General features: G+C 41.5%; 1 protein-coding gene across 3 annotated transcripts in view; it reads right to left on the bottom strand.

Annotated features, from left to right (window-relative positions):
- Positions 1-1,311: 1,311 nt before the first annotated feature.
- Positions 1,312-27,323, bottom strand: part of PIAS1 (protein inhibitor of activated STAT 1) — a 60,150-nt gene continuing 34,138 nt past the window's right edge. For 2 of the 3 annotated variants that reach the window (XM_051628949.1, XM_051628948.1), the window contains exons 3-14: positions 23,839-23,923; positions 23,169-23,216; positions 21,621-21,711; positions 20,816-20,950; positions 17,602-17,707; positions 16,105-16,178; positions 10,776-10,936; positions 9,100-9,230; positions 8,617-8,794; positions 7,317-7,459; positions 6,962-6,999; positions 1,312-5,487 (exon numbers count right to left, since the gene is read on the bottom strand). In XM_051628949.1, coding sequence (XP_051484909.1) covers positions 5,191-5,487; positions 6,962-6,999; positions 7,317-7,459; positions 8,617-8,794; positions 9,100-9,230; positions 10,776-10,936; positions 16,105-16,178; positions 17,602-17,707; positions 20,816-20,950; positions 21,621-21,711; positions 23,169-23,216; positions 23,839-23,923 — 1,487 coding nt within the window. In that variant the 3' untranslated portion in view covers positions 1,312-5,190. The remainder of the gene's footprint in view (positions 5,488-6,961; positions 7,000-7,316; positions 7,460-8,616; positions 8,795-9,099; positions 9,231-10,775; positions 10,937-16,104; positions 16,179-17,601; positions 17,708-20,815; positions 20,951-21,620; positions 21,712-23,168; positions 23,217-23,838; positions 23,924-27,323) is intronic. The other variant, XM_051628951.1, reaches the window with a different exon arrangement.

Genomic DNA, 27,323 nt, shown 5'->3' with positions numbered 1-27,323 from the left:
GTGAAATGACCAGCAACTAAACCCTCACGGCCACTGCAGACACAACCCAGGTGTCCCCTGCTGGGACACCCAGCCCAGCCTCAACACCACCTTAGCCTGAACCGTCACACACCGCTGGCATCAACCAGCACCAACCTGGGGAGAAACTGAAACAAAGCATCAGCCAATCTTAACCCTTCCAAACCTGCCACAGCATCTCTATAAGAGTAAGGTAGGGAATATTCTCATGGACTGGTACATGGGGGTAAAACAAGCAGAGATTACATGACATGCTGAATGCTATGCAAGAAACGGGAGTGGATCCAGCACCCGTGGCTCTCCCAGGACTGCAGACCCAGACTAACCCTGGAAGCTCAGATTTGGATCCTGACATGCCAGGACCCTAAGCAAAGGCCCCCTGAATAGCAAAGGATCATGCTCCAAGGGGAAAACTGATATAACCTTGTCATGCCTGTCTAGAGACCCCTTCCTTCCCGTATTAGTTCTTCCTACTCTGCAGACAGAGCAGAAACCCCTTGTTTCTCTGGAAATGAGTTACAAGCAGCTCAGCACTCAGCCAACACTCCAGAAAAGCAACATACAGTAAAAAGAAAAACAAAGAACAGGCTCTGACTAAGAGACAGGATTTCCACTGTTAGTCTCTTCCCACTGTCCACAGTTTAACTCGATGTCGGGACAAAAACCCCCACCTACCTTGTCGTGCCTTCTGGAGCTCCTGCCCATGCCTGGAGCTCAGCCCCTGCCCACCCGAGCTGCTCCAGACCTCTGTTCCAGCAGCACCAGCAATGAAAGGGAGCAAAACCCTCGGTGGCTTTGAGCAGGAGTGTAATTAGCTTCTGAAACAAGGAGTTAATTTAGAAGCATTTGTTTCCAATATGCATCAATAGCCAAATTACAAAAGATCCAATCCACAGCTTCTTTCTTCCCTATTGACCACAACAGTTGATTAACAAATCCTTTCAGCTGCAGACAATATAAAAGCCTGTACATCAGGGGGATTGACCAGCTCAAAACCACTTTGGATGACTCCAGAATGCATCTGTATCATCACAGGCGGTGACTGCCCCCGGGGGGTGGGGAGGGGGGGTAAACATCACCCAAATAAAGTGAGAAGCAAAAAAGAACCGCACTTCACACCCCCCTCACAAAACAAAGCAGCCTTGTTGGAGCCTGGAGCCAAGTGTGAGCCACACAGCAGCCAGAACCAAGGATCCCTGGTCAAAAGGGACCTTTGCAACCCGGAGGTCACAGAAAACAACCCTCCTCCTCCCTCCTCCTCCCCCTTCCCCCTCCCCTCCAGGAAACACAACGTAACTGAATGCTTTTTATTACATCTAAAGATTTCTACATAAACAGGTAACATTCAATAGGTAAACCATTTCTTTTTGTGGTTTTTTTTTTTCCAATGCATATAATAAATATTTTCACTTGGTACTTTTATACAAACTGACATGGGTCTACTATACATTTTTAAAAGCCATTGACTGGTTTGGCATGCCGTGTGGAAACCAGGAGGAAGTTTTAAGGCAATGAATGACAGATTTAAATTCATGGAATTAATGGTAATTTTAATATTCTGCGTATATACATTTGTTTTCCCTTTGTTAATTAAAACAATTAACAGCAGCACTTTCGGGGACCACCAGCAATTTTCCCTTGTTAGAAATCTAAGCTCTGTTAAAAATTAAAAAAAAAAAAAAAAAGGAAAAGAACCCAGTTACAGTGACAAAACACAATTCTTTCTATTTAAAATGTGCTTAAAACCCTGAAATGTTAAAACTGCAACAAAGAATTCATTTTCAAAACGTTCTCCTCACAGTCCATAGCTCTGTGTTGGGAGGCAGGTCCAAGAGAGTCCAATGAAAATCTATCAGTCATCCCATCCTTGAAAGGCTTTATGGAATCCTTGCCACGGAGAGGAAGGGGCAGGCCTGGAACTGCTGTCACATCTATCCTCACGGAAGTGCTACCAAATTTTTAACGCATGGCACAGGTGACATTTTTCATCTTCTAAAGGCTGCATCAGTGATGCCCTCGGGAGCAACTCAAAGCCACGTGCACCGGGTGGCAAGCAGCCCCGAGCTCCTGTCCCTGCAGGATGTTTGTCACACGTGTGCACGCCCCAGTCCAATGCTGGAGCAATTTCAGGACAAGAGACCACTAGTTTAAGGATGAGAGGAACTGCAATCAATCCACGGGGCAGGGAGCAGGACCAGCCAGGCCACCCTGGGTCGCTCCACTGCTTCCCGGATAACACGTGAACTAACAGAGGTTGGAGTCTGGGAGTGACATTTGCAGGGAACTCGTGGAGAACTCAAACTGAGACTTCTACCAAGCAACGTTAACTGTGGTCAGAGGCACAGAGAATCATCAGCTAGAAGAACACCCGAGCATTAAACAGGAACATTCACAAAGCATATTGGGGTTACACCACAAAGGAGGACTTCAGAACATCTCTGTCCCTTCTTTGTAGAGCAATGAGGTTACAAAACGAGGAGGGGAACTCAACAGCCTTCCTTCCCTTCAGGGGAGGAAATGGAAGACATCATCAGCTGGCCTCACTTTCCAAAAGCTAAGACAGGCCTAACGATGCCAGACCCTGTGGTACCACACACTCACCACCTTGAATTTTCTATGTGAATTCACAAGATTTTAATTCCATTGTCACAAGTGACAGAAGCTGCTCTTCAGCTCATCTTAACAACAGAGTCAATGGAAACGTTGCCACAACCCTGGGGAAAAACAGCCCCAAGCTCTCCCCAGTTCCTCTCAGGTGCTCCAGAAGCTGGGGACACCACCAGCAGTTGTACCCCAGGTTTACAAATGGTATCATAGCAAAGCATATGCTCTGAAGTTACCAGGTTAGTATTCATGACTAAAATGTATGAGATATATTCCTAATGTAGGTTTAATCACTTCAAAATCAGACTGAGCTTAAAAAATAAGTATTTCCCATTTTCTATTCTTTTATTATTTTTTTTAACTGACATTTAATAAATTATAAAATTGGTGTATGGTGAAATATATATATCAGCCAGATATGTATGAAATACACATGCATGGGAAAAACTATTTAACTCACTTTTAACTCACACACACAGATCTATAAATACATATATACACACACATATACATATAAACACAAACATTTGTTTTCAAAATTCAAGTCAACTATTTAGTGGCAGAGGGATGCTGTAAAAACACTAAAAACAATTTTGATGCCACATAATGTGAACCTTTCAAATAACCATACAACTGATGATACAGCAATACCTAATGCTACTTGGATTAAAGATTTCTTTTTTTTTCCTTTTTTTTTTCCTTTTTTTTTTTTCCTTTTTTTTTCCTTTTTTAATCAATGCAAGATTTTGAGACAACTTCATAGGCAAAACGTGGCCCTTGTCAATGCTCAAAGCAACTAGCTGCAATCAGCAGTTTTGGACTTTAAAAACTCAGACAAGAATCTGCTAATTTTTAGTATTCCTTAACTCTCTTTCCTGATAAATTTGCTACCTGCACTTTCAACCAGTTATAAAAATATTTTTCACACCAGAGTGAATATTTACTCTCTCTGATGTGGACTTTGGGACACAAGAGAATCGCTTCCTTCCCTCCCCCTTCTCTTACTTTAAAGAATCTCCTGAAAAACTACATTCCAGCTATTTACACATTTCACCCTTGAATAAGAACAGATCAGCCCAAATGACCTATCAGTTCTAAAAAAAATAAAAATATTTTCCTATGTCATGCATGACTTCCATTAAAAAAAAAAACCAAGAAACCAGGAAGTTAAGTATGGCTCAAAGTTCTCAAAATTCAACAGAAGCACACTGAAAATCAGGGAAATGAAAATAATTACAAGGCCAAAAAGAGAAAAGAGAAACCCACTCCCCTAAGAGTCCTCAGCAGTGCAGGGGCTTCAGGGGGGGCTTTGCTACTGGGCTGGGTTTTGGTTTGAGAGACTCACATGGAACATTCACTGTTAATTGTGATGAACATCAACTCAGATGGCAGGTGCCAAGAGCAGTGTCAGCTGCACAAGCCATGCAACAGTGTGGTGGTGGTTGTATTTTCTGCCTTTTCTTGGCAAGTTCACTTTGAAGCAGAAATTGGATCTACTGCAGCTAAAAGGAGGTTTCTCCAGACAGAACAAGACAGGCCTGGATTCAAGAGGCCCTTTATACAGGCATGGCTAACCTGAAAGCACAAGCAGTTCCACGCATTTAAAACTGACACATGCTTTAATATTTTGCTGATTAGGATCTTAGATTATTTTTCAAGGATTTCATAGTAAGTTCTTCCAAACAAAAACCTACAGTCCAATGTGCCAATGCCTTTATTTGGGGCTAGATTCTATACAAATTCCCTGTCTTGTCTCCTAAAAGCACAGCCAAGTCCTCAGCCTGAGATTTTTTTGAGTCTGGCCCTCAAGAATAATTGGTGCACTAATGAGCTTGCAACATGCTTGATTAAAGCATGGAATTTAAAAAAAATTGTCTGAATAGAGTCACATAGAAACAGAAATGGCAACAAAAAAAAACCCCAAAACCAAACCCACTCCTGAAAGGCTACGTCCTGCAACCAGAGGGGATGCTGTGGAAGAGGCTGGGTCTGGTTTACTCTGCTTTAAGCATAATAAAATCTGCACTAAGTATGGGATATGAAGGAATTCGATTCCACCAAAGGTAAATGTCTCCAAGAGGAGAAAAAAGCCTTTCAAGTTTGAACTTTGAAAGTTCAGCTCCTTTCCTGTTTATTTTCCTGCGAACAAAATAATGCCATTTGTGTCCAAACTATGGGGAGAAAAAAGTAACTTTGCATGACAAATGCACGGGTGTAAAATCTTCAGCATCCATAAAAATGAACTGAAGCTCCTTTTTTTTGTTTTCTTTTTTTGTTTTCTTTTTTTTTGTGTGTGTTTTTTTTGTTGTTGTGTGGTTGTTTTTTTTTTCTTATTTTTACCAGCGAGGCCATCTTAGGTTTATATACAAAAGTAAAACTGAAAATATACTTTTGTTCTCTGTACACATAATTTTTTTTTTCCCCCCTAAAAAAGGAAAAAAAAACCAAAACGAAACAAAACCAAAACAAACAAAAAACAAACCAAAACACCTTGTCTATGTTTCTAACATAAAGAAGTAAAACCACGCACGAAGATTTCCTCTGACCAGTTCATTTACTTGAAAAGAATCAGTCCAATGAAATAATGTCTGGTATGATACCAAAGATAGACGCCGTGTCTGTGCTGCTCCTACTTGCAACTGGATGACCATGACTCTCTCGCAGGCTGTTGGAGGAAACAAGACTGCTGTTACTGCCACTACTGCTACCATTTGTGGCTGGCAGAGAACTGCTTCCTCCTGCATTTAGCTGATCGAGAAACATCTGAGATGAAGTGTATGGGAAAAAACGAGAGTGTAAAAGTTCTTGATCATCGGATGCGGAAACTGCCGCGGCTGCAGCGGCAAGAAGGGAGGTGTTGTAATGCTGGGGGGGGAAAAACAACATTGGCAAGTTACATTTCAGACACCATAGCTTTGATTCAGACCAGCACAAAAGAAGGTATTTGTAAGCTAAAGCTCTGACAGCTTCTGGATTTCATAGCAGCTCGTCTACCTTCCTGTGAGGCAAGTGGACGGGTGCAGGGAACTTTTTACCTCTGCAGGGCCTGAGCTCTGCAGCCAAAAGAAACTGGAAATACTAGTCAGAGCAAACACCAGAAAGGCAACAGTATCACCAGACACCCAGAGCACTGAGAAACAGGAAGAGTCAGCACTGTTTTACCTCTTAAAAAATTTGTTGGCGGCAGAATGCTCCAAAATTCCAAGAAACATTTTGCCACCCCTCTCCTCTGCTCAAAAGCTAGAGCCCAACCACAGCTGGTGGGACAGGCTGCTGAGCTCTGCTGGAGGAGGAGAGCACAGCTCTGGGGGAGCTGCATTTAGACACAGCAGGCTTAGGCCCATCAGATGGCAGCAAGGGCTGCCCAAGTTACTCTCTGATGGGCAGCCCCTGGAAGGGAAGAACCTGACCTACCAAGAATCAGATTTTAAATACTATCTCCCTATAGGATAATTTTGCTCTTGGTATTTGTCTCCACTATGATGATCCGTGCAGGGCATTCAGGCTTGTTCCCTGAATTTTATGCACTGTTGTAATTATACCATATCAGTGCAGCATCGTTACTTGTTTCAGAGTAGTTCTCATATCTCTGTGTTACTGAATATCAAGAAAGCTTTTCTGAATCCAAGTTCTACAGTGCAGGCTCTGGTCTTAATTCTAACATGATAGTATCCCTCTGCACCTAGTGCAGTTCTCCTGCTCGAGACTGCAGAACAGTCATGAAGGGACAAAGGGCAGGTGGCCACCCCAGCCCCTCCTTTTCTTAGAGGCACAGGAGGAAAAGTGATCAAGTGCCAACCCAGACTCCTTTGGAGAATGACCTTGTTAGTTCCCCAGACTGGAGGGGCCAGCAGCAGTGCAGCCCAGCTCAGTAAGCACTTACAGAAAGGTGGCAAATGTGGCATGAACAGGCACATGGCCTCAGAAAAAACAGAGCTGCCCCTCCCTGACTCTCCAAATCGTGTCAGGGACTCTGAGTCCCAGAGGTGGGGCCCAGCACTGTCAGATGGCCAAAGTCAGACCTCAGGTCTGAAAAACTAAGGAGGGAGCTGAAGGACATTCAGCCATGGCTGAAGGCACTTCCACTATCCAACAGTGGCTGACTGAGCTTAACCCTTGGGAACAGAGATGTTCACCTGTTGTTGTGCCTTATCCTACACTAGTATTTAGACAATTCCTATGTTTGGTCACAGTTTCTATGTGTACAAAATCCAGCTGTAGCCTGCCTGCATTTACACCTCCAGCATGCATCTGCTCCCTTCCTTGCCTATAGATCCATCCCAGCAAGTCCTCCTCAGAAAAGAGTATCTGCCATACTACTCGATTCTCCTTGACTCACCTGATTGTCTCCTGACAGGAAAGGGAAGAAGTCTAAACCTGGAAAGAGCCAAAGAAAAAAAAAAATAAGCTTCTGAAAACAAACAAGGACCTCTCCATTTTTCCACCATTTGTTCTGAAATAAAACCAGGATAATCCTGATGCCATTTCCAAGGCCCTTCACTACTGGCACTTGCAAAAATCAACCTTTTAAAATGTTATTAACCTCTATTTCGTTTTTTTTTTAAATACCATCTCATCCATCTGTGGATGCAACATACTACTTTGCACTGTCAAATGACATGTTTAAATCATTTTAGAATAGTTATTAGTGCTTGGAGAGCTGTGCTTACAGCTACCAGCAGTCAGACGCTCACCTTGCAAGTCGTAAGGCATAGGTGTCATATGGAATGAGTGCCTGTAGTCTTGGATAAGTGATGTATTGATGTAGCTGGTGTCAACAGCAGGAAGGCTTGGTGTTCTTGACACAGGAGATGCTTGATGGGGTAAACTTAAAATGCTGGAAGAAACAAAGGCTTGTTACAAGGATAAAATACAGCTCTAGTGCCAAAAGAACAGCATTTGAGGCCTTCTCTTGCTGTCCCTTGCAGCGCATGCCTGTTTTCTATTTCAGCACAAAGTCACCCCCTTCATATGCACTCTGAACTTTGTGACAGGTACACAACAGCAAGTCCCCAACTAAAATGCAAAGCTTCAACAGAAAGTGCCTCAATGAGACTGGAAAGGGGGGAGGGGGGCAGAGAGACAGGAGCATGACACGTTCCCCAAACTTCCTTCTCACAATGACGTTTTCTCAGAAAAGTTACATCAGTCCAAGCCAGACTGCAGCCCCAACAGCTGAAGTCCAGCAAAATGAAAAGCAAAGGGAAGCTCAATCTCAACAAGCAGAAACTGATGAGATCACTACAAATGGTATTTGGATCTCTGTTATAAATATGTTACAAATACTAAGCCAGGACAAGGCAATCCTAAAGGTATATTGAACACCCCTCCCTGCCCCCCCAAAATGTACAAATCTGTCTAATAGGTAAAACCCTTGACAAGGTAATCAGTGGTGGAAGGCAGCCAAAAAGGTTTTGGGGACTTTCAAGTGATCATCAAGTAATTTATATTGACGAAGTAGTGATCAGTTCAGCAACAGGACCCCTTTGGTTTAGCTTCAGTTTTCACCCCCATGTGTTTGTGCAAACAAGGTGCTATTAACAGCTTGGCTACTGAGGTGCAATCAGGTTATTCTGCCATTCTTTATTGCTTTGCTACTGGCAGCAATCACAGGCAGAACCCACACTCTCCCACACCACACCGATGCTTCCCACTGCTTCCTCCCTCTTGCTGTATATGCTGCTTTTAGATTTCTCTATGGAAAAAAACATTTCCACATTTGCTAAAAACATACTTCCAAAGCCACAACCTTTTGCACCATTTCATACTCATTTTCACAAATACAAATGGAAAACTGTATCATGTTACACACTTAACAACTCAACCTGCTCCTGTCTTCTCAGTGATTCGAGACCAAATCCCTTTGCTATAAGCTTCTAAACCAGGATATAATCCAAATACAGAAATTTCTAGATACAAATCCCTTTAAAATGTGTTGCTACTCCCCAGTGTGTGTATGCTCTCTCTGCACTGGCCTGCATATTTTATTCTCACCCCTTGTTATTTAACGGCGACGCTGGAGATATGGAAGGACAGCTTCTCTTTGCAGATGGTTCCTCCTCCTCTTCATCTGATGAGCTGTCAATGGTTAGATCAATCACTTCTACTTTCTTGTTCTTATTTGACTGTTGGTGAGAAGACACCTGATGTTCCAAGGAAGAGCTTATGCATCCTATACAAAGTAAACCAACATTATAAGCTGTAACTTCCAACAACACTGCAATCATCCTAACATCCCACCTTATCATATGCCCTCATAAATAAGCTTAACTAAGAATAAAAGACAACAAAATTGCATAACACTTAAAAGTGCCATCAGCCCCAAGCACGTATTACTGAAGCAGGCTTTCTCAGAAATTATCATTCAAAGCTAACGACATACGTGCAAAACTGAGCACCTTGGAAAATGAAAGGAACATCAACAGCTACCAGTTCCACAGGATGACATCCAGCCCTACAACCCCAAACTGGACTTACCATCGACTCCATTGTAAGATGCAGTTACTTCCTGCACTTCCTTCTTTGACCTCATGGGAGCCCACGAGCCATCCTCTTTAAACTGAATTTCATCACAGTCTGTACAATACTTCAGGATTTCCATGAACAACCTGTTAATCAAAAGCATTTAATATCAGTCCTCAAAAACAGTTTAACTCCTTTTTTTTTCTTCTCCAATATCTTTGTCAGTGTAGGTTTGAACTAGTGTTTGAAAAGTCAGAAGCTTCCATTGTTCTGCCCTTCTCTCACCTGCTTCCTTGATAAAAAGGAGTCACTGAACAATTTTAAATATTATCTAAAATGAAAATCTGCACATTCACTTGAAACAAGAGTGGAATCCTGCAGAGCTCAGGACACAGAGCTCTTCATTTCCCAAAACAAAGGAAGACTGTGAATTAACATTTAAAAAAAATAATAATCTCTTGCTTACCCATATTTATCTTTGACAATATCTATCTGAGGAAGCCCATGTCTCATGCAGCTGAGGATTTAAGGACTAGCATTTCCTGAAACCTCTTTCTAGTTTTTAAGTAAAAACCTGCTAACAAAAGCTGAGCATGGGAATCTAAACTTGCAGCCTCTTCTAGCTGTGTCTCCTAAAACTTTTAAGATCCTGGCACCACATCACTCCCTGTGGGAATTCCAGCTTCTGACCAAGACTATTCATGTGGTTCTGCATAGGAAAGAGCTTGGCTTTAATTAGTGAGAAAATTCACTCTTTCCCAGAGTGAAACAATTTCCAGAAATAACCGTCTCTTTGGGACGCTATAATGCTGTCACCTCATCTCCAACATCTGCACCTGGCAACCAAGAAATAAAGCCAGCATGTTGTTTTAATTATTACCACTCTGAGTCTTTACTATTGTAGGCTGAAAGTTAGAACAAGGAACCCCACAGGTTTTCAATCCAAAGCAGAGGACCTGCAAACCCAGGGGTGCATGAATGCAAAGCAGCCTGCACAAGCCCCGAGTGTCTCCACAAGAGCTTTTTGTAAGGGGATCCTGAGCAATCTTATGCCCCTCTGGCAGGAACCTCTGCTTGTTCTCCTCCTTTGTCACACTCGGGAAAGAAGGCTCCTATCTAAGGAATTAAAATGCACACCCAGGGACACACACCAGGCATTTCTTCGTGGAGACACACACTGGTTTTTTGGGGTGTTTTTATGTTTTGCAGGTAGCCAGTGGCAGGGAATCAATCTCTATGTCACTCTCTAGATCCAGCAACTCCCCTAGCATGAAGTTGTACATGGAATTGTACACACTTTGGGGGGTGGAAGTATTTATTTCATCTAACATTAACATCAGCTACCAGTGATGCCTGATTTGTGTAGCTGGTTCATAAAAATATAAATACAGCACGTGTTCTTCTCATCAAGAGATCCAGCACTACAGAATAGTAGCAACACAAGTGTTTTTGGCAGGGTAAGTAAAAAATTCTGGGATTAGAAGCAATACCTATCATTATTATTAACTTCAACAGTTTAACGACCACAATTCTCCCAGAACACTGAACAAAGAGGCACCTGTTCAGTGGTTCTTCATCAACACAACAAAATAAAATGACATGGTAACTTAAAACAGGTCATACAACCAAGGTTCCAGAGCACTGCATTCTGTGCCAGGTACATCCTTCAGTTTGACTCAAGTTTTACCTACCCATCAATAATGAGATGTTCATAGGGAGCCTTCTTGTCACAGACAGGGCAGACCCAAGTTGGTTTCTTCTCATTCATTTGAATATACAGAGTGGCATCAAAACACTGCAGGTGTGAGCAGGTCAGGGCCCTGCATGGTATAGTTAGTCGCATTTTGCCCAGCTTGAAGAGAAAACAAGACAAAAAACCATAAGATGACATCACCTTGGTATTAAATTAACTCCAGAAAAAACTCTCACAAATCTGAGTTTTGATTACAATACAGGCCACACACACCGTTCTCTCCTTCCTGTAGGTTTGATTCTCACCTAAAAGTTACTAAAACCCACATTTTTAACTACATTGCATCGAGGAAACTGAAGACTACATATTTCCATATTCCCACAACAAAATCCAGAGTCCACTGGGCACCTGTAAAACATCTGGATGAACCACAAAAATCAGTCTTCTTCAGTAGCATTTTAAAAGCTGATGAACACGGGTCAGTCCTCTCTGATTCACTCTCAGTGTGTGCTCTGAAGCTGCTGTCCATATTTCAGTCATCAGGGCACTACCAGAACCACTTCTTTCACTTCACAGCCCCAGAAGCAAGCACACAGCAATGCATTTGCAGTGTTACAGCTCTTTTCCTGCTGTGTTGCTCTAACTCCAGCATTTTCACTTCTTTCTCCAAAGAACTGTCAGAAAGTGACTACTCACAAAATAAGTCACACGTGTGAGCTATTAAGAAACTATTTTCTGCCCCTCCTGCTGGGATAAACACCACTGCTGTGTGCACAGTTGTGGGCTAACCTGAAACATCACTGCCTTTGTCTTGTGTCAAATGCACATAGCTGCCTACTCCTGTAACACCATCACCCTCTTCCAACACTGCCAAGGGCCTGCAGATGGTAACAGAAGATGAGACAAGGGAAAATGAGCTCTGACATACACTTTCAGAGGGGGACCATCCTTTTCTTCAAGCCTGTAGAAAGGTCAGGACTGCAAGGTATTTTTGCAGGCCAGCACAAAGCTGCCCGAAGTTTAAAACAAGAAGAAAGCAGAGCTGAGTGCTCAAGCTGAGCAGAGACAAAGGAAATGCTACACACAGAAGGTTCAGGTTAAATTGTAGAACAGGGGTATCCTGAGTTGGATAGATAGAACAACATTGACCCAGACCATAAAACATCAACGTATGATTACTCTGAATGCAAAATTGATTACACAGTGAAAGGTATTTTATATTAATCTGAAATAAAAAAAGTTTCCTCTACCCCAAAAAAAATTCCAAGCAGTTGTATTTGGCAAAGTGATCATGCTGCAGCTTTCGAGGGGTTTTAACTGAACACACTAAAGGTAAAAAAGCAGGAACATCTAAACAAGAGTTTTTCCACATTAATAAATAATTGGTTTGTTGTTTTTTAAGAACTATTTATACTGAATTATTTTGGAGTTCCATGTATTTGACAAAAACACACAGAAAACCTTCATCTGCAAACCATCAGCCAGCTCCAGACGTGGACCTGAGCAGGAACTGTTTTTAGCACAGCTCAAGCAAGCACCATGGTCTGAGCAATGCAAGATGGGTGCCACAGGATGGCACTCAATCTCAGAATATCAGAAAACTAAAAACAATATCAAGAACAAAGGCTCTACTCACAGTCCACTACTTCCTCCATGATGCTTTTTTTTGTTTGTTTGTTTTTTGCATCCCCCGTAAGCAGAAATCCCTCCACCCCATTCCCAGCAAATTCAGCTAAACTGCAGGATTTTGTTTATTTTTCTTCCCTCTGGCTCTCAGTCACTGTCACAAAACTCCCCACCAGATGGAAGGGGAGCAGAGAACTCCCTGGGGAGGCTGCAGTGATGGTGGAGGAGAGCTCAGGCAGCAGGAGGTGCTGCATGTGCCATGTGTTTGGCACCCCCTCCCCCCAAATCCATGACCAAGCACATTATTTCTATCACATCATCAACCCCCAACAAAGCAAGGCCCCCTGATCCATGTCTGCTATGAATTCTTATCTCCCAGATGGTAGGTCAATGGCTCATTTGTCTTTTGGGCACAATAAGAGCCTCCCAGCCTAGCAAGGATCAAGAGTGCGGTACCGCAGACAAAACCTGGACGCTTCTACGTGACGCAAAATAAAAAAAAGGTCAAAGACACGTGCTGCAGGGACATCGTAAATACCCGTGTCCTGAGGAAAAAAAGCAGATTTAAAGCAGAATGATTTTCACCAGCTTTTGATATAAAACGGGTTTCTAAGCAGCAGGCAGGCTGAACTGGAGCCACACACATGCAGACCCAACCGGCGCGCTCAGCGTTAACGAGTCGATGTCTCCTCTCCCACTCTTGGCACTGAACCCCCTGCATCAGCTCTGCCATCCTGGCCAAGCTGTGTCAGAACTGACAAAAGAAAGGGTCAGAAAAGAAGGGATGCATCCCAACTTTTGAAAACCTGTGTTTCCCAACACTGTTACTGTTTTGATTCCTGTCGGCAGGCAAAGCAACACTGCATTAATTTCTCCCTCGAGCACACAAACATTGCCATCTTCCCGTGCTTAAAAATGCACCCAAAACAGGAGTTAAGGACTTGTAAACAAAGCTGCAAAACCTACAGTAACATGCTAGATTTGGAGTTTTTGTTCAAATATTTGGCCCTGCTGCAGAGGCTGTGGATTTATTTATTTGTATTCCAAGTGGAAAAAAAAAGAACACGAGTTCAAGTGTCTTCCTGAAACAGCCCCAGCCCAGCCCACTCACCGGCTGGATCTTGGAGAGGTGCAGCCAACAGTTAAGGGCAGCTTCTCCTCTGTGCTCCAGGGGCTCAGAGGGAGAGCAGGCCTCTGTGCTAAAAAAAGCTCAGCAGCAATCCAAAACAAATTCAGAGGAGGCTGCCTCCTCTGCACTCTTTCTGAAGGCAAAACAGAGATTCTAAAGTCTAAACCTGCCACCTCCCATCCAGGTCTGCAATTCCTTTTATCTTGCTGAAGAATCACACCCCTGACCAATGAGATTGGAGAACAGCACCCCACACTAACAGACCTGGAGATGCATCATTCCTTCATTTTTGGTTCTGCTGCTGGAGGCCAAAGCAGCATTTTCCATGTGTACTTTCAAAGCTTGCTTTGTCCATCAGGCAGTAGAAGGTAAGCACAACATATTCACAAAGAACTTCTCCCTGAGCCAATGCTTCCAAATGAGCGAGTGAAAAGATGTAGGCTATCATAAAACTACATCCAGACCCGAGGACAGTCTGAATCATGCTAATAACCTTTCTATTTATAGGACAGGATGAAAGGTGCAGTTGTTGTCCCAAGGAGCCTTTGCAATGATGGATGATTCCCATAGTGACAGTGACATCAGACAGCACTGAATGAGGAGCATTCTGGGCAAAAAAGTCAAGTGTGTATGTTTTGTAGCCAGCATTAAAGAGACACAAACAGGCTCAAAATAATGTCATATAGACTTTGTATTCTATGTTTATCTGAAAAGCAGTCAATTTTAAAGAGGAAATACTGGCAAGGGTAGGACTTCTGAAGAGCTACATCCTCATGTTTGATTGCTGTTTTGTTCATATCCCTGGCACAACTCTGAGAAAGCAAAATAGAATTTGACCTCTCTAGGTATCAGCAAACTTGCAGTCCTAAAAGCAACACTGTAGATGGTATTTCTGCTCTAGTACTAACTCATCTGAATTGCAGTCATCAAGAAAAGAAATGTACCTACAAGCTCTGCATTAGAAGTTTCATCAGTAACAGAGGCAATCAGGGCAAACAGAAGCACACACAAAAAGTGTCAGAAAATTCCCATGGAACAATCCATAGAAGCAAGTACAACTGAAGTAAAAATCTGTAATTCCAGAAGATGCATGAAGATTAATTTAACATACTGAATTAATACAAAGGCACTTCTAAGGTCTCACAGCCCTTTAACTCCTGCTGATAACTATTTTTGTCTGTCTTGGAAACAAATTGCAAGTGGCAAGAATAACCTGCCTAAAGAATGACAACCCATCAAGATGCTTTCTAGAATAACAAAGTACCAGCAGCACAACAAACTTTCAACTAGAACAACTCAGCAAAACAGGCTGCCAGGTGTGAACCCAAAATACTTCAGCATCCCAAATTTGCAGCAGTTTCTGTGTGACACACAAGTTCATAAGTTTGTGAGACTATAGGTTATGAGGTCTGCAGTTTACAGATCAGGATTTTGTTTCACAAATGCAAACCCTGTATCTTTTTTACAGATGTGTTTATCTTCCTTATAAATGTGTTATTATTTAGTTAGCATAGATGTTGAGAGGGAGAAAGCCTTAAGATTGAAGATAATGAAAGCACATGTAAAGTCTTACAATAACCTAATACAGATATAAAAATTAACCACAATGTTAATTGTGCTTTTTACAAAGCAAAGCTTATGTAAAAGTTTATCTTTAAATTATAGTTTAAGAACACACTTAATAACTTGAGAAATAAGCTTGGTTTTTGCAAGAATAAAGTCAGTTTTCTTCTTTAGATTTCAAAACTGAAAATTTCGTGTCAAGCTTGAGCAGGTTGAGCCAAACCAGGAAACAGATGTATCCTTTGTCTTGATAAAAGGTTAACAAGTTACACTGCAATAAAGATACTGTGTCAATCAATACTGTATTTGTAATTGTATTCTGAAGGAGCACAGCACTTGAAACAAGAGCCCTAGGCCCCTAAGATTTTTAAAAGTGCACATAATGTTACTACTGTGCAGTTTACCAATGGTAACGTAAACCCAGGTATAAACTACTGCTTCTCTCTGCTCCTGCTTGGTTAAAAACCAGTTAGTAGGTCACGACACAGCACGGCTCTGCCACTTCCACATTCATCAGGAAAGTATTCTCCCACTTCAAATTTGAAACAATTTTTGTTTAAATAATCTCTAGGACACTGCTTCACTTTTAATCTAAGATTATTAACTACTCAAAGTGTATACATGCATATCATCAAACTCAGTTAGAAGCCACTGCAGACACTGGTTGAGGAGCTCTTTTTGATAGCCAGGTTCACAACCTCAGCACTGAGAGTGGTTTTCTCATAATCAAGGATCCAAACCACACACTCAGATGATGCACTGGCAAATTTAAATGTTTGCTTACACAGAATTTTCAGTAGTGTTTTCAAGTTAAGGGGATACTCATTATTTCAGGGGTGTATCACATGCTTAGGCAGAGTGACAGGTAACTGCAGTACTGGATCCCATCTCCACAAAGTCAATACACAGGTAAACACAAGCTAATCTCTACCAAATTCATGTCAGAGAACAGCCACATTTTTATCAGATTCAGTTTGGGGGGAATAAAATAAAAAAACAAACAACTTACTGGACAAAGAAGAGAAACTCTTAAGCTTGTTGTTGCAATTTCACTGTCTGGGTCGGCAGTTAGCTTCTCTTTAACTGTTATTTGAAAGAAGAGAAGGTTTATTTTACAGTTGATTTAAAGCACAGATTGGATGACAGAGAAATAAAACACATCTGAAACTGTGTGCTAAACTTTCAGCTTCCCAAATGTACTGGAAGCAAGCAGCAGTGACTATTGTTCCAGACTCAGACAATAAACATGCAATATAAGCAGTCTTTACTCTCTAGCAAGATCATAAACTACAAAATTTAAGAAAGTGAAAAGAAGAAAAAGCTCAGCTTAATCCAAGATCTCTAGAAAATGTATTTATAGAGTGATGTCTCTCTTCATATATATGCAACTTTGTACTTGACAGTTATTTCAAATCTACAACAAGATGAGCCACACTGACTGGACTGTTAACTTCAAACACATTACAAAAATGTGTTAGTAACTCTCACATGGACATGCACCACTACAAACCTTCAAAATACTCATCAGGCAATCCAGTGATTTAAAATTGAAAAGCTAACTGAGAAATAGGAAATCAGATGTAACCTGACAAGGTTAGTTTAAAATTACTGCAGTGAAATAGCAGCACTACAGAAGCCTTTCAGCTCTACCCATCCTCTGTTTTTATAAGCAGTCAGTGGTAAAATGAACAAGTCAGTTCCATGTTCTTCCTGCTCTGTGAATCAGACCTACACCCACATTCTCATCTTGTAGACACAGAGCAGTGGCCACCTGAAAACTCTCTAGATCTGTGTGCACGTAAATCATCACACTGCACTAGCACAAGTTAGTGCCCAGCACTATGTACCACTGCCTTTGTAGCATTTACTGCTGGACTCTTTTCTTCCCTGTTGGAGAAGAAACTGGTGTTGGTATTTTCGCTCTCCCAGAAAAGAAAGCATGCAGCAGTTTTTGTATAATAAAAACACCAGCAAACTTACACCAACACGTACTTGTTAGAGAAGAGAGTAAGGCAGCAAACCTCACACTCAAATCTGGAAGGGGGGTGGGAGGAGAGTTGTGCTAGACACTCTCTCCAGGAGCTCACTCCATGGTATTGTGCCAAAGGAACTAAAACTGTGTTGATGGAGACTTTCCTACAGCATGTCAGGATCAAGGTTCAGCACCAGGCATTTAGTTTGGTTTGCCTGAGGTACTGAATTACCAGTTAACTATATAAATACAGTTGTTCTGTTCTGAACAAAACAAAGCCAGTATGGCTGAACTGAAAGAGATTCTCTTGCATTTTTCCCTTCACAGTGTCAACAGGGTTCCTGGACTGGCTCCTAGTACAAACAAAGGCCTCTGAGTCTTTGAATTGGAACTGAATACAAAGAACACCACTATCAGATTCTCAAAACCCAGAGAATTGTAGGAAGTCCAAACCACAGTTAGCACAGTCCTATTTCAAATCTCCTTTTAGAAGAGCTATTTTGCCTTTTTAAACAAGCAGTACACCAGCCATACTTAGTGCTCTAGAATGATCAGGGTTCCGTATTCCTTTCGCTCGCAGCCTCTGCAGTAGCACCGTGGAGGACAGCTGCTTTACCAGATAGACTGCCATGGAATAGTTCTGGAAAACAGAACAAAAGATCCAAGTAAAAACTGGTTTCATCAAAGACAGCTTGTTTTGTTGGTTTGTTTTTTTTTACAAAAAGCTTATGCAATTTGTTACATGATGATGGGGCACTGTGTTTCTAAAGCAGTTACAAGACTGCAGGTGGCAAAGTTTTCAGCCTAGAGAAAAGCCATCGTGCTTCAGAAAGCTCATGGGGCTGGAGTCTGTGGGGCAACAAAAGTGACTTCATGCTTCACTGAGATCAGATTTACCTGCAAACCAAGCTCTTAGAACAGGACTTCGGACACTTCTGGAAGTTTTACATCTAACTCAGGACACAGTCTACAGCCCACTTAAGAAGGGTAATTTTGTATCAAGAATATTAGGCACTGCAGTTGTCTCAGTACACCTAAGGGAAGCTGTCAGGTCAAATATGAGCAGTTTTTGTTTTGTTTTTTAATAAAAGCTTATTTTGTTTTCAAAATAGGAAAATGAGCAGTGATGCCTCTCCAAAAACAATACATAAAAAGATGCATCATCTGCAGTATGTCCTGCTGGGTCTGGAAGCAAGGCACCACTTTCTTATCTCCCTGCACTTACTGTCCATGAACTGCTAACTTCCCTGCAAAGCTTAACAGAGAGAGTTCAAGAGTTCAGTGGGGCCAGGATGTGCTCTAGCGAATCTAGCTGGAGCAGGCAAGAAGTCCCCACTCCCAGCTGTCCGACCTTCCCCTCTGGAAGAGGTTAGGTCACTTGCCCCAGCAATCTCCACAGACCAGACCCTGCAAATGCCCCTTCGCAGTGTCAGCAAGAAGCTCCTTTCTGCCACCACAGAAAATCATGTGGCATCCAAGCTGCAGTCTGAACCTCCCCGGGCCAGCTCCCTCTAAGAGGGGTAAAGTAAGCCTTGCCTCCAGGGACCAGCAGGAGCAGCAGAGTGCTCTTCCCGGCATCGCTCACGGATTGCAAACCACAGCCAGGTTCTGAAGCTCTCGTTTTTCTTGTAAGCTCCACACAACAGCAGGCAATAACTGTCTTTCTGAAAATGGGATATTGTACTATGCATTCACCAGCACCAGCCCATTCTTCCCCACACCCCCAAAATGGAAAGGAAAAAAAAAATATGTTTGCTCTCACTTTAGGGTACATCAATTACTTTTTGATATCAACATCCACTAAACCTGTAGCCACAGTCACAAACTTTAAATTGGAAAATGGAAGTTCCCCCAGCAGCTGCCACGTATGCTTCCACTAAGAAAACAAAAAATCCATCCAGTTGTGACATCTACCATTATTTAGGATGCCACCAGATTCCAAAGATGGGATTTCAGTAATATATCTTACCATAAAATTACACAAATTGAAACAGCATCAGAAACACCATATTTAAAATATTTCATTCCTACAATGAATGCTTCTCAGATCGTTAAAAACCACTACTGCTTTCACTTGTTTGTTTAATGCCTCAATTAGTATAGAAGTTAGAAAAATGGTAATTAACATAGTGAAATTATTTACCAACAGCTTGAATCTACAAAGCTAGGAACTTGCCCAAGGCATCTTGTACAGAAGGCTCTTGAAACAGATTGTGTAAAAATCACAATTATGACTTCAGGAAAGGTAGAGTACACCAGTTGAGACACGCAACTGACTCTCAAGGGACAGGGAGGAAGGGATTCCAAATTCTGTACTACATAGGCACATCCAGATATAAAATAATTCCTCACATTAAGCTGCCACAGTCTCCAATTGTCACATGAAGCAGCGTGACACCTCATGAGTGGCCAATTCTGACCAGCACCTAATTCTCACAAAATACACTTAAGAATTTACCACTCTCTTCAGTTTTGCATTGTAAGCATTGCAAGTAAGTTCTTAAAACTGAAATATCTATGAAGCCTGAGAAAGTAGTCCTCAAGAGACTAGCTTAGAGGCCACTCAGACCTGTGACACTTCTGTTCCCCAAATCCTCCCTGGCAATCTACAGCAAAAGTGCAGCCCTGTATTCAGGGTAATCACCAGGATTCATCAATTGCATGCAGGCACTTCTGCAACATAAACCAGAACAGGTTCATTTTTAAATGCTTGTATCTGATACCTGCAGTTCTTATTAGATAAAAGGTGTTGTTGGTTTTTTTTTTAAAAAAAAGAATAATCATGTAAGCCATCATTTATTTCATAATCTGAATGGAGACTGTTTTACGCTCCACAAGAAATCCATCATGAAATCCCATCATGATGTTTTATAACTGGCTATTGTGCATGACTGGGCTGTAAGCATTTTTTCACACTGGATCAGGAATCCTGAGCTTTGCACATCGACAAACTCTTGGACAAGGTTTCAATCTCAGGCCAATTCTCAGGACTTCTAAAAACAGGATGGTTGCAATGGCAAAGCCACCATTTTTGAAGTACCTGTTGACTCTGTGATGCACGTCTAGCAGGTCTTTTGCCATCAGTGAAAGCAGGGCACTAATTTGTGGACTAATTTATTGAAGTAACATTTTGCAGCATGTTCCAGTTTTAATTAGCCCAGTGGAACATCAGCAATTTTATAATACCAATTGTCAGTCTCCCCACAGACACAAAAAAGTTATAAACACATGACTTTCAGAATAGGCAGGATAAGGACAGCAGTTGTGAGAAATGTCAAAAAGGCAAATTAAACATCCTGGGCACTGCTGCGTTGCTGTGCTTTGTGTCCAGATTTGCCCAGCTGTAAAAGACCACTCTGTACTGAATGTCACATGCTAGTTACCATCTGAAGCCAAGATAAGGTTTTTCAAGTCTCTAAAATCAGGAAGAGCTTGAAGCTAAAAGCTGAGACAAACAAAAGCTTTACAGGAGGTCCTGACTGTATTATCTGGGCCCTCAAAGAGTCACAAAGACAGGTGGGTGGAGGGTGAAGAGGGAGAGATCACAGCACAAAAATGTGAGGTTTACTGATCTCAGGGAGCATGTCCTACCTGCCCAGCACAAAGTAATACAATGAAAAGGAGGAACAGCTAAACCATCAAGGATTTTCTGCACAATTAAAGTTGCTTATCTTTCAAATCTTTCAAACAGATGCTGAAGCAGAAACTAATAAGCTTTTAGACAGCATTATGTGCCAGAGTTACTTACTCTTCCAATTTCTGCAGTCCATGAGACAACGATTGTGTTTGGTACCGTCGTAGACAACCTGACGAGTGAGGTAATGTTGATTGGTCGGCTCGGTCGCTTTGGTTCAACACCATTTTTGGTTGGTGGAAGATAGCCCTAGAAATCAAAGTATTTTTGTTCCTCAGCAATAAAAAAAACCCCTATAAATACTGCTTTTGCCTTCTGCCCCTCTCACCACAACCCTGCCTCAGTAACAGCTGTGTCTCACCTGAACCAGACTCCCTCTAGAATTTAAAGACCTATAGATAGATACAACAGACAATAAAATATCAGGTGATGTACAAGCCCCTTCTCCTTACATATAGCCTTGCACTTTCCAAACCCTAACCCTGCTCATGGAATATTAAAAGGCACCTTTGCTATCTCTCCTTGCTCAGTGCACCCTGCCCAGTATAATCCTGTGTGCTACCCCAGTACAAGTTGGTGGTATTTCTTCAGTCTTATTGGTCAGTGATGGTCTATTCCTTGCACAGTTACCCTCCAAAACAGAGTCCAATTTCAACCAGACTCATTGGATGTTTGTCAAACATGAAACATTTACTGTCAATGTTTGTTGGCTGTTTTTTTTTAATTAATCTTCTGGATCTACTAGCTGGTCTGATGAGAAACAATTTACTTAACTGTATCTTTCATTCATCCATTTATCTTTATTCAGATGCTCCAAAATGAGAAAACAAATATTAGGATACATTCTCAGGCTAATTTCTGACAGACAGTTCCTAACAATGCTATCCAACTTTGTATATCAAAATAATATCTTACTTACTGGAAGGCTGCAGGGTTTCCCGTTTACTTTCACACACAGATTGGGTGGGAAGTGATCTTCTTGTGGACAACTGGTTTCTGATAAACAAAACCTAAAAGCAAAGAGCTTCCATCATCTTTCACTTCTAAATCCTAAAAGGATTTATTTTTTTTTCCCCACTGAGTTATGAAAGCATGACAAATGTCACTAAACACAGTCCTCATATTAGCTGTGGAGATCATTAAGCAGGAAAGCCCCCCAAAATTACAGGTTTGGATCAAGATGGCTGTAGGTTCCTCCTCAGATTTCTTGGAATTCCTCAGACTGACTCTGACTCATTCAGATATGCAGGTTTCTGTTATAAAAGACAGATAATCCAGATTTCTTTCCTACCACTTCTCCATCCTGACCTCTTGATACAAGACCAGGGTTTCACAAAGAACAAAACATACAGTCTCTTCAACTGTGTCTCTTCCAACTTCAATAAACCAGCCAGCTGTTTAGCTGCAGCATCAAACACCATCCTCATGCCCTTATCAAGCCTTTTACTTGAGTTCAGACAGTTTTATTTATTTACTTAAGTTCAGATAGGCTTATTTGCTGCTGGAACCAAAAGACAACACACCCTTCCTTGTCCTGTGAAACATGTGGAGGCCAAGACCATGGACAAAAGGCATTCAAAGGACCAAAAAGAGCCTCTCAACTCCACTGGCTTTCTTACAGGGGACCTGCCCCATCCACCCACATGTACCAACCCATCAGGGCAGAGCTCCTCAAAGTATGCGGCAACCAGGCTGCTCCTCTCAAAAAGGGGGAGTCACCTAATGTCCCCATTTCCCCTCTTGCCTTCCTGGTCCCCGCGACCCCACACCAAGCCAACCTGACTTGCTGGTCAGCAGAAGGCATCCTAACAGGCAAGACCCAAAAGCAATTGCTCTCTGTCTGGTGAGTTAACAGATCTCCATGCAGAAATGGCCATGGGATGGAAGGCCAGGCAGCCTTTTGACAGGAGCAGGCTCTGAAGTCAGCTCTGCACACAGCCTGTCACAGAACCACAGGGATACATACGATTTATCAACTTACAAGAGATTTGTCAAAACGTCTAAAATAACCAACAAGTTAGGACCCAATCTGGTGATTCCCAAAGTCTTGCCTGCCATTGTCTAAAGAAAAGTAGACCTGGGGTTGCTATCCCTAGGAAATACTGTTTGACATCTCTGCTAGGAAAAAAGAACATAGATGAGGCTGAGGCACCTGGAACCTGACAGACATGGAGTTAAAGAAGGAGCACAGGCACAGTCTGAACTAATGAACTGGAGACAATCAGCTGGCTATAGCTCAGTACAGGCCATACTCTGACACACCAGGTATCAGGCCACCTACAACTTCAGGAAAGCTGCATATGACAAGGACAAATAGTTAAGTCTGCTCTTTTCAAAGCAGCCAACAGCAAGCTTTTCTCAAGAAAACAACAGGATGAGACTCTTCTCCACTCTGACCTCTGGGAAGCATGTATCTGATAGATTTTTAAAAACAGCAGCATCAAGAACAGGCAATACAAGTACATACCTTAGCTGGACCTGTACTGTGAAGTCACATTTGGTCCCAGAAATATCCCTAGAAACAACAGAACACGGATTAAAACGTGTTGTTTACACAAGACATCCATCAATATTTTCTCAGTTTGCTGTAAGTTCAATGTATGTAAACCACACTTTCCTCCCTCTGGTCAGTCAAACCACCACTCAAGACACACTAAAAGGTACTCCTTTTCTTTCTCAAGGTAAATAAATCAATTGCATTACATTTTCAAAGTAAATAAATTACATTCTCAGCTGACTTCTGCCATTTCCATTTGGGGTTTTTTGTATACTATAAAGGAACTTTTGATGGGTTATCATGAAGTACCATCTTTATACAATGAATAACACAGAACTTGGCAAAGGATCTGACTGAGAGAGAGAAAGAGCTGCAGGAAGGACAGTTATGTATTTACACATGGAGAAATCTACCCAATACTCACTGGACAGCAGTGGTATTTCACTCTCTCCTTCTCACCCTTTTCCTTCCCGCCAGCTTACTTACAAAGCAGAAAAGGATTCCCCAGAGGAGTATTCTCTGAGGCAACACACAGAAAATTATGTTCAATACCACATTTCAAAATGAAAGATATGGTAAGCTAACTCCTTTTAAAATTTATTTCTATTTAAATACTGTATGGCTGATGATGCCCACTCACATTGAACTGCTGATCTGTTGCACTTGCTGTGGTGTCAGTGCAAATGCAAAGCAGGTTTCTCGAAATCGCTGACTGTTATCTGAGGCTGGAAGAGAACAAGAGATCGTGACATCAAAACCAGCAAATAGAGAGTCACAAAAGAGCCATCTCCTTTCATTAAAGCATCTAAAGACACATAGGCATGTTTTTAAGGCAAGCCCAAAAGTACGACACGCATCTGTCTCTGTAAACAATTTTAGAGCCAACAAGAAAGTTGCCATTTAAAGTGTCCTGTAAATAAAAATAAAATAAACAAGCCTTACATGCATATAAAGTATACATTTTAAAAGTGATACAGATAATGGCAAAGTTGAGATAAATCAGCTTAAGACTTTCTATCAGTGATGGTAACTTGACACTAAATGTTCTTTGATATTAAACATATAAAATTCTTAGGAATTCTCATGAATCACTTTTCTGTTTCCTTTAACACTCAAGATCACAGATTAGCCTGTAAATGCAGACAGAGTGACTGAGAAGTGCAACACATGCAGCTTCTTACATTTCAGGAAGATAGCTCATGGAGCACAAGCTCAACAGGCACAAGCTGAAACATGGGAAGTTCCATTTAAAATACAAGTAAAAGCTTCTTTATGGTGAGGGTGACAGAGCCCTGGGACAGGCTGCCCCGGGGGAGGTATGTTAAGTTCCCTTCTCTGGAGATATCCAAGACCCCCCTGGATGCATCTCGTGGAATGTGTTCCAGGGAATCCTGCTTGAGCGGGGGGGTTGGACTGGATGATCTCTAGAGGTCCCTTCCATCTCTGATACTTTTGTGATTCCATGAGTTAAATGCACCAAATACACAATAAGCAAACAACTCAGGAGATATGCAAGTATGAAATTAAGTTTTCAAGTCCTTCAGCTCTGTGCCATAGTGCTCCACACCAAAGCAAACAGTACTGAAGAATTCATGCACCTGCTGAAAAATGAGAGAAATGTTAAATGCCTCCAAAACAGTGCTTGTACCTAAAATCCAGCTCTTCAGCAGGGCTGCAGGCACCCTTGCAGTACAGAACCACACACAGCAGCAATGAAAATGGCTTTTTTAAAAAGTAAAATTAAATTAAAAGAGAGCAGCATCTCCCCAGAGAACTGTTCAATGTGCTCATCAATGTGTGTACCGAAGTGAAAGCTGTAAGAGGCTTGCCATTCATTTCATTATTCTTAATTGTATAGGGTTATGAATAACTATACTGTGTATTAAACACTCGATAAATTTGTCAATTTTTGTTTCCCTGTAATACACTTCTTGACTCATCCCTGAGTGACAGATGAGTGAACACTTCAGGGTGACACTTCAGATATTTTGTTAAAAACAGCATGTGGTAGGTTGGAACCAACAATAGAATAGACATTGACTTAGTATAATTATTAACAGCAGCAATCTCACCACATTACATTTCTCTCTCTCTCATATGACAGTGCTCTAAGATCTCTACATGTTATTACATTATGTGCAACAACCACACGCAGGTCGTTATCAGTTGCTCTAAAGTTTGATGGGCAAGAAGAGGTAACAACTATCAAACAGCAACTTGAGTGAAAATCCCTGCAATGGTAGAACATTTGAAAAGCATTAAGTTACAGAAAGAATTTATTCTATTTTAATATGCACAGATTTCCTTTTTTTTTTTCCCCAACAGTAAGTTCTCCTGCAATGTCCAAAAGCACCATCTGGACTAGGGTGTAGCATGCAGCCTCAAGTCAATATTTAGTTAAGACTCTCATGACTACAGTATCCAACATCTATTTTTATTTTAATACCTTTTCAACTGCGTTTCTTCAAATGAGAAACATGCAGGGCTTAAGATGACAACCACCCATGTTATCCCAGTGTAAGGATTTGCAGGAAATATAAACACAATGTATACAATTAACAATGAAAATTTGTTACAATATTTTGTCTTCAATATAATTTTATACCTATTTTTAGTTATAAATGGAAGATCAGAATTACACACTGTAATCAACAAAAGATGAATTAGCAAAGTTAAATAATGCACTGCAGATCAGAGAACTGAAAGAATTCAAGTTATTATTTCATATTTTTACATGGTTATCAGTGGTCTTCATCTGTTGTTTTTCTTTTCCTCCCATGTATTATTGGCTTTTCCCTAGAAATTGTCAGTTCTAGCTGTACCAGAGAAGTTCTGAAAGGTCTTTGCAAACATTTGTTGTGAACTCCAACACCTTTAATTAAAGAACAAGGCTGCTGAAAATTTAACTAGGGCTACTTTCATTTAAAACTTCATTATCCAAAGAAATTAAACAGCAACCATCAAAAGAAAAACTCTAACCCCAAATTTCCCAAGCAATCTTCTTCCCTTTCAGCTGCTTGTCTTTTTGTTTCTTTTGCTTTTGCCCCATCACCAATTTAAAGGTAAGAGTCAAGCAGGTAACACTGACTTTTGCAGGCATTAGGAAGCAGAGAAGAGCAAAACAGCAAAGGTCCCAAATTCCAATCCTTCTCCTCTGTTCATTATTGGTTGGTGTTAATGCAAGACTTGCTTTTGCTAAACAGTGGTATGTGATCTTGAAAAGTGGGTTTCTAACTTCTCTATTCAGTTTCATCATGCTCAGTGGCCACACTAAAGCATTATCCATTAAAATGTCAAAACATTAAAGAGTACTTTCTTCAGAGCTGACCTGGAACCGTTTGAAACTCCAGTTTGCTCCACGAGGTCCAGTTACAGCACATTTACAAGAGAGCAAATAGCCTCTGTTTGAATACAACATTCTGCAACAGAAACAGCCACTTCAAACTCCTGATAAAATGCCACAGAAAACTGATCATCACAAACAACTGTGCTGTGTACGTGACAGATCATGAATTTACTCTTAACCAGAACTCACCTAAAGTGACAGGCAAGGAGGAAGGCTCTGGGGCTGAGGGGAGCCTGGTTGGTTTTAATACTGTCAGTTGAGACTAAGAACAAAAAGGCCTCCAACATTTCTTATTATGCTGGCTATTAACTCCATCTGCACTCATCTTAATAACTGTAAGCAGAAGTCTACAAGCTGACAGATCAAGGGTCCCCAGTGATCAGAGATGTACTTCATCACATCCTGCTTGATCTTTCCTAGCTGTAAACCAGCACTAACACACGCGCCACGTTCCCAGCATCTTGCTTTGTGTGCAAGCGATCACTGTGATCATCATGGGAGCAAGGCCAAATTGCAGAGAAGGAAGAAACAACTTGTTAATGAGGCAAAGATGGTCCAAAAGCCAATCAAAAGATTTCCAAACTCTGGACGGCTGGAGCAGTACAGACAGAGGAGGACAGACAAGAAGCAACATATAAACTAAGAGTGAGCTGTGGTCAGGCTCTTCAACTAGCATTAGGACACAGCTCTGCCCCGTGGTTGTGTAACTACCAACCAGAAAAAAGAGCAAACTTAAACACCAATTTCCCAATTTGGTATGTGCTATCATAAGCCAGCTT

This window comes from Apus apus, chromosome 10 (assembly GCF_020740795.1).
Source record: "Apus apus isolate bApuApu2 chromosome 10, bApuApu2.pri.cur, whole genome shotgun sequence".
In the NCBI taxonomy this organism is placed as follows: domain Eukaryota; kingdom Metazoa; phylum Chordata; class Aves; order Apodiformes; family Apodidae; genus Apus; species Apus apus.
This window is presented reverse-complemented; position numbering and strand designations above follow the sequence as displayed.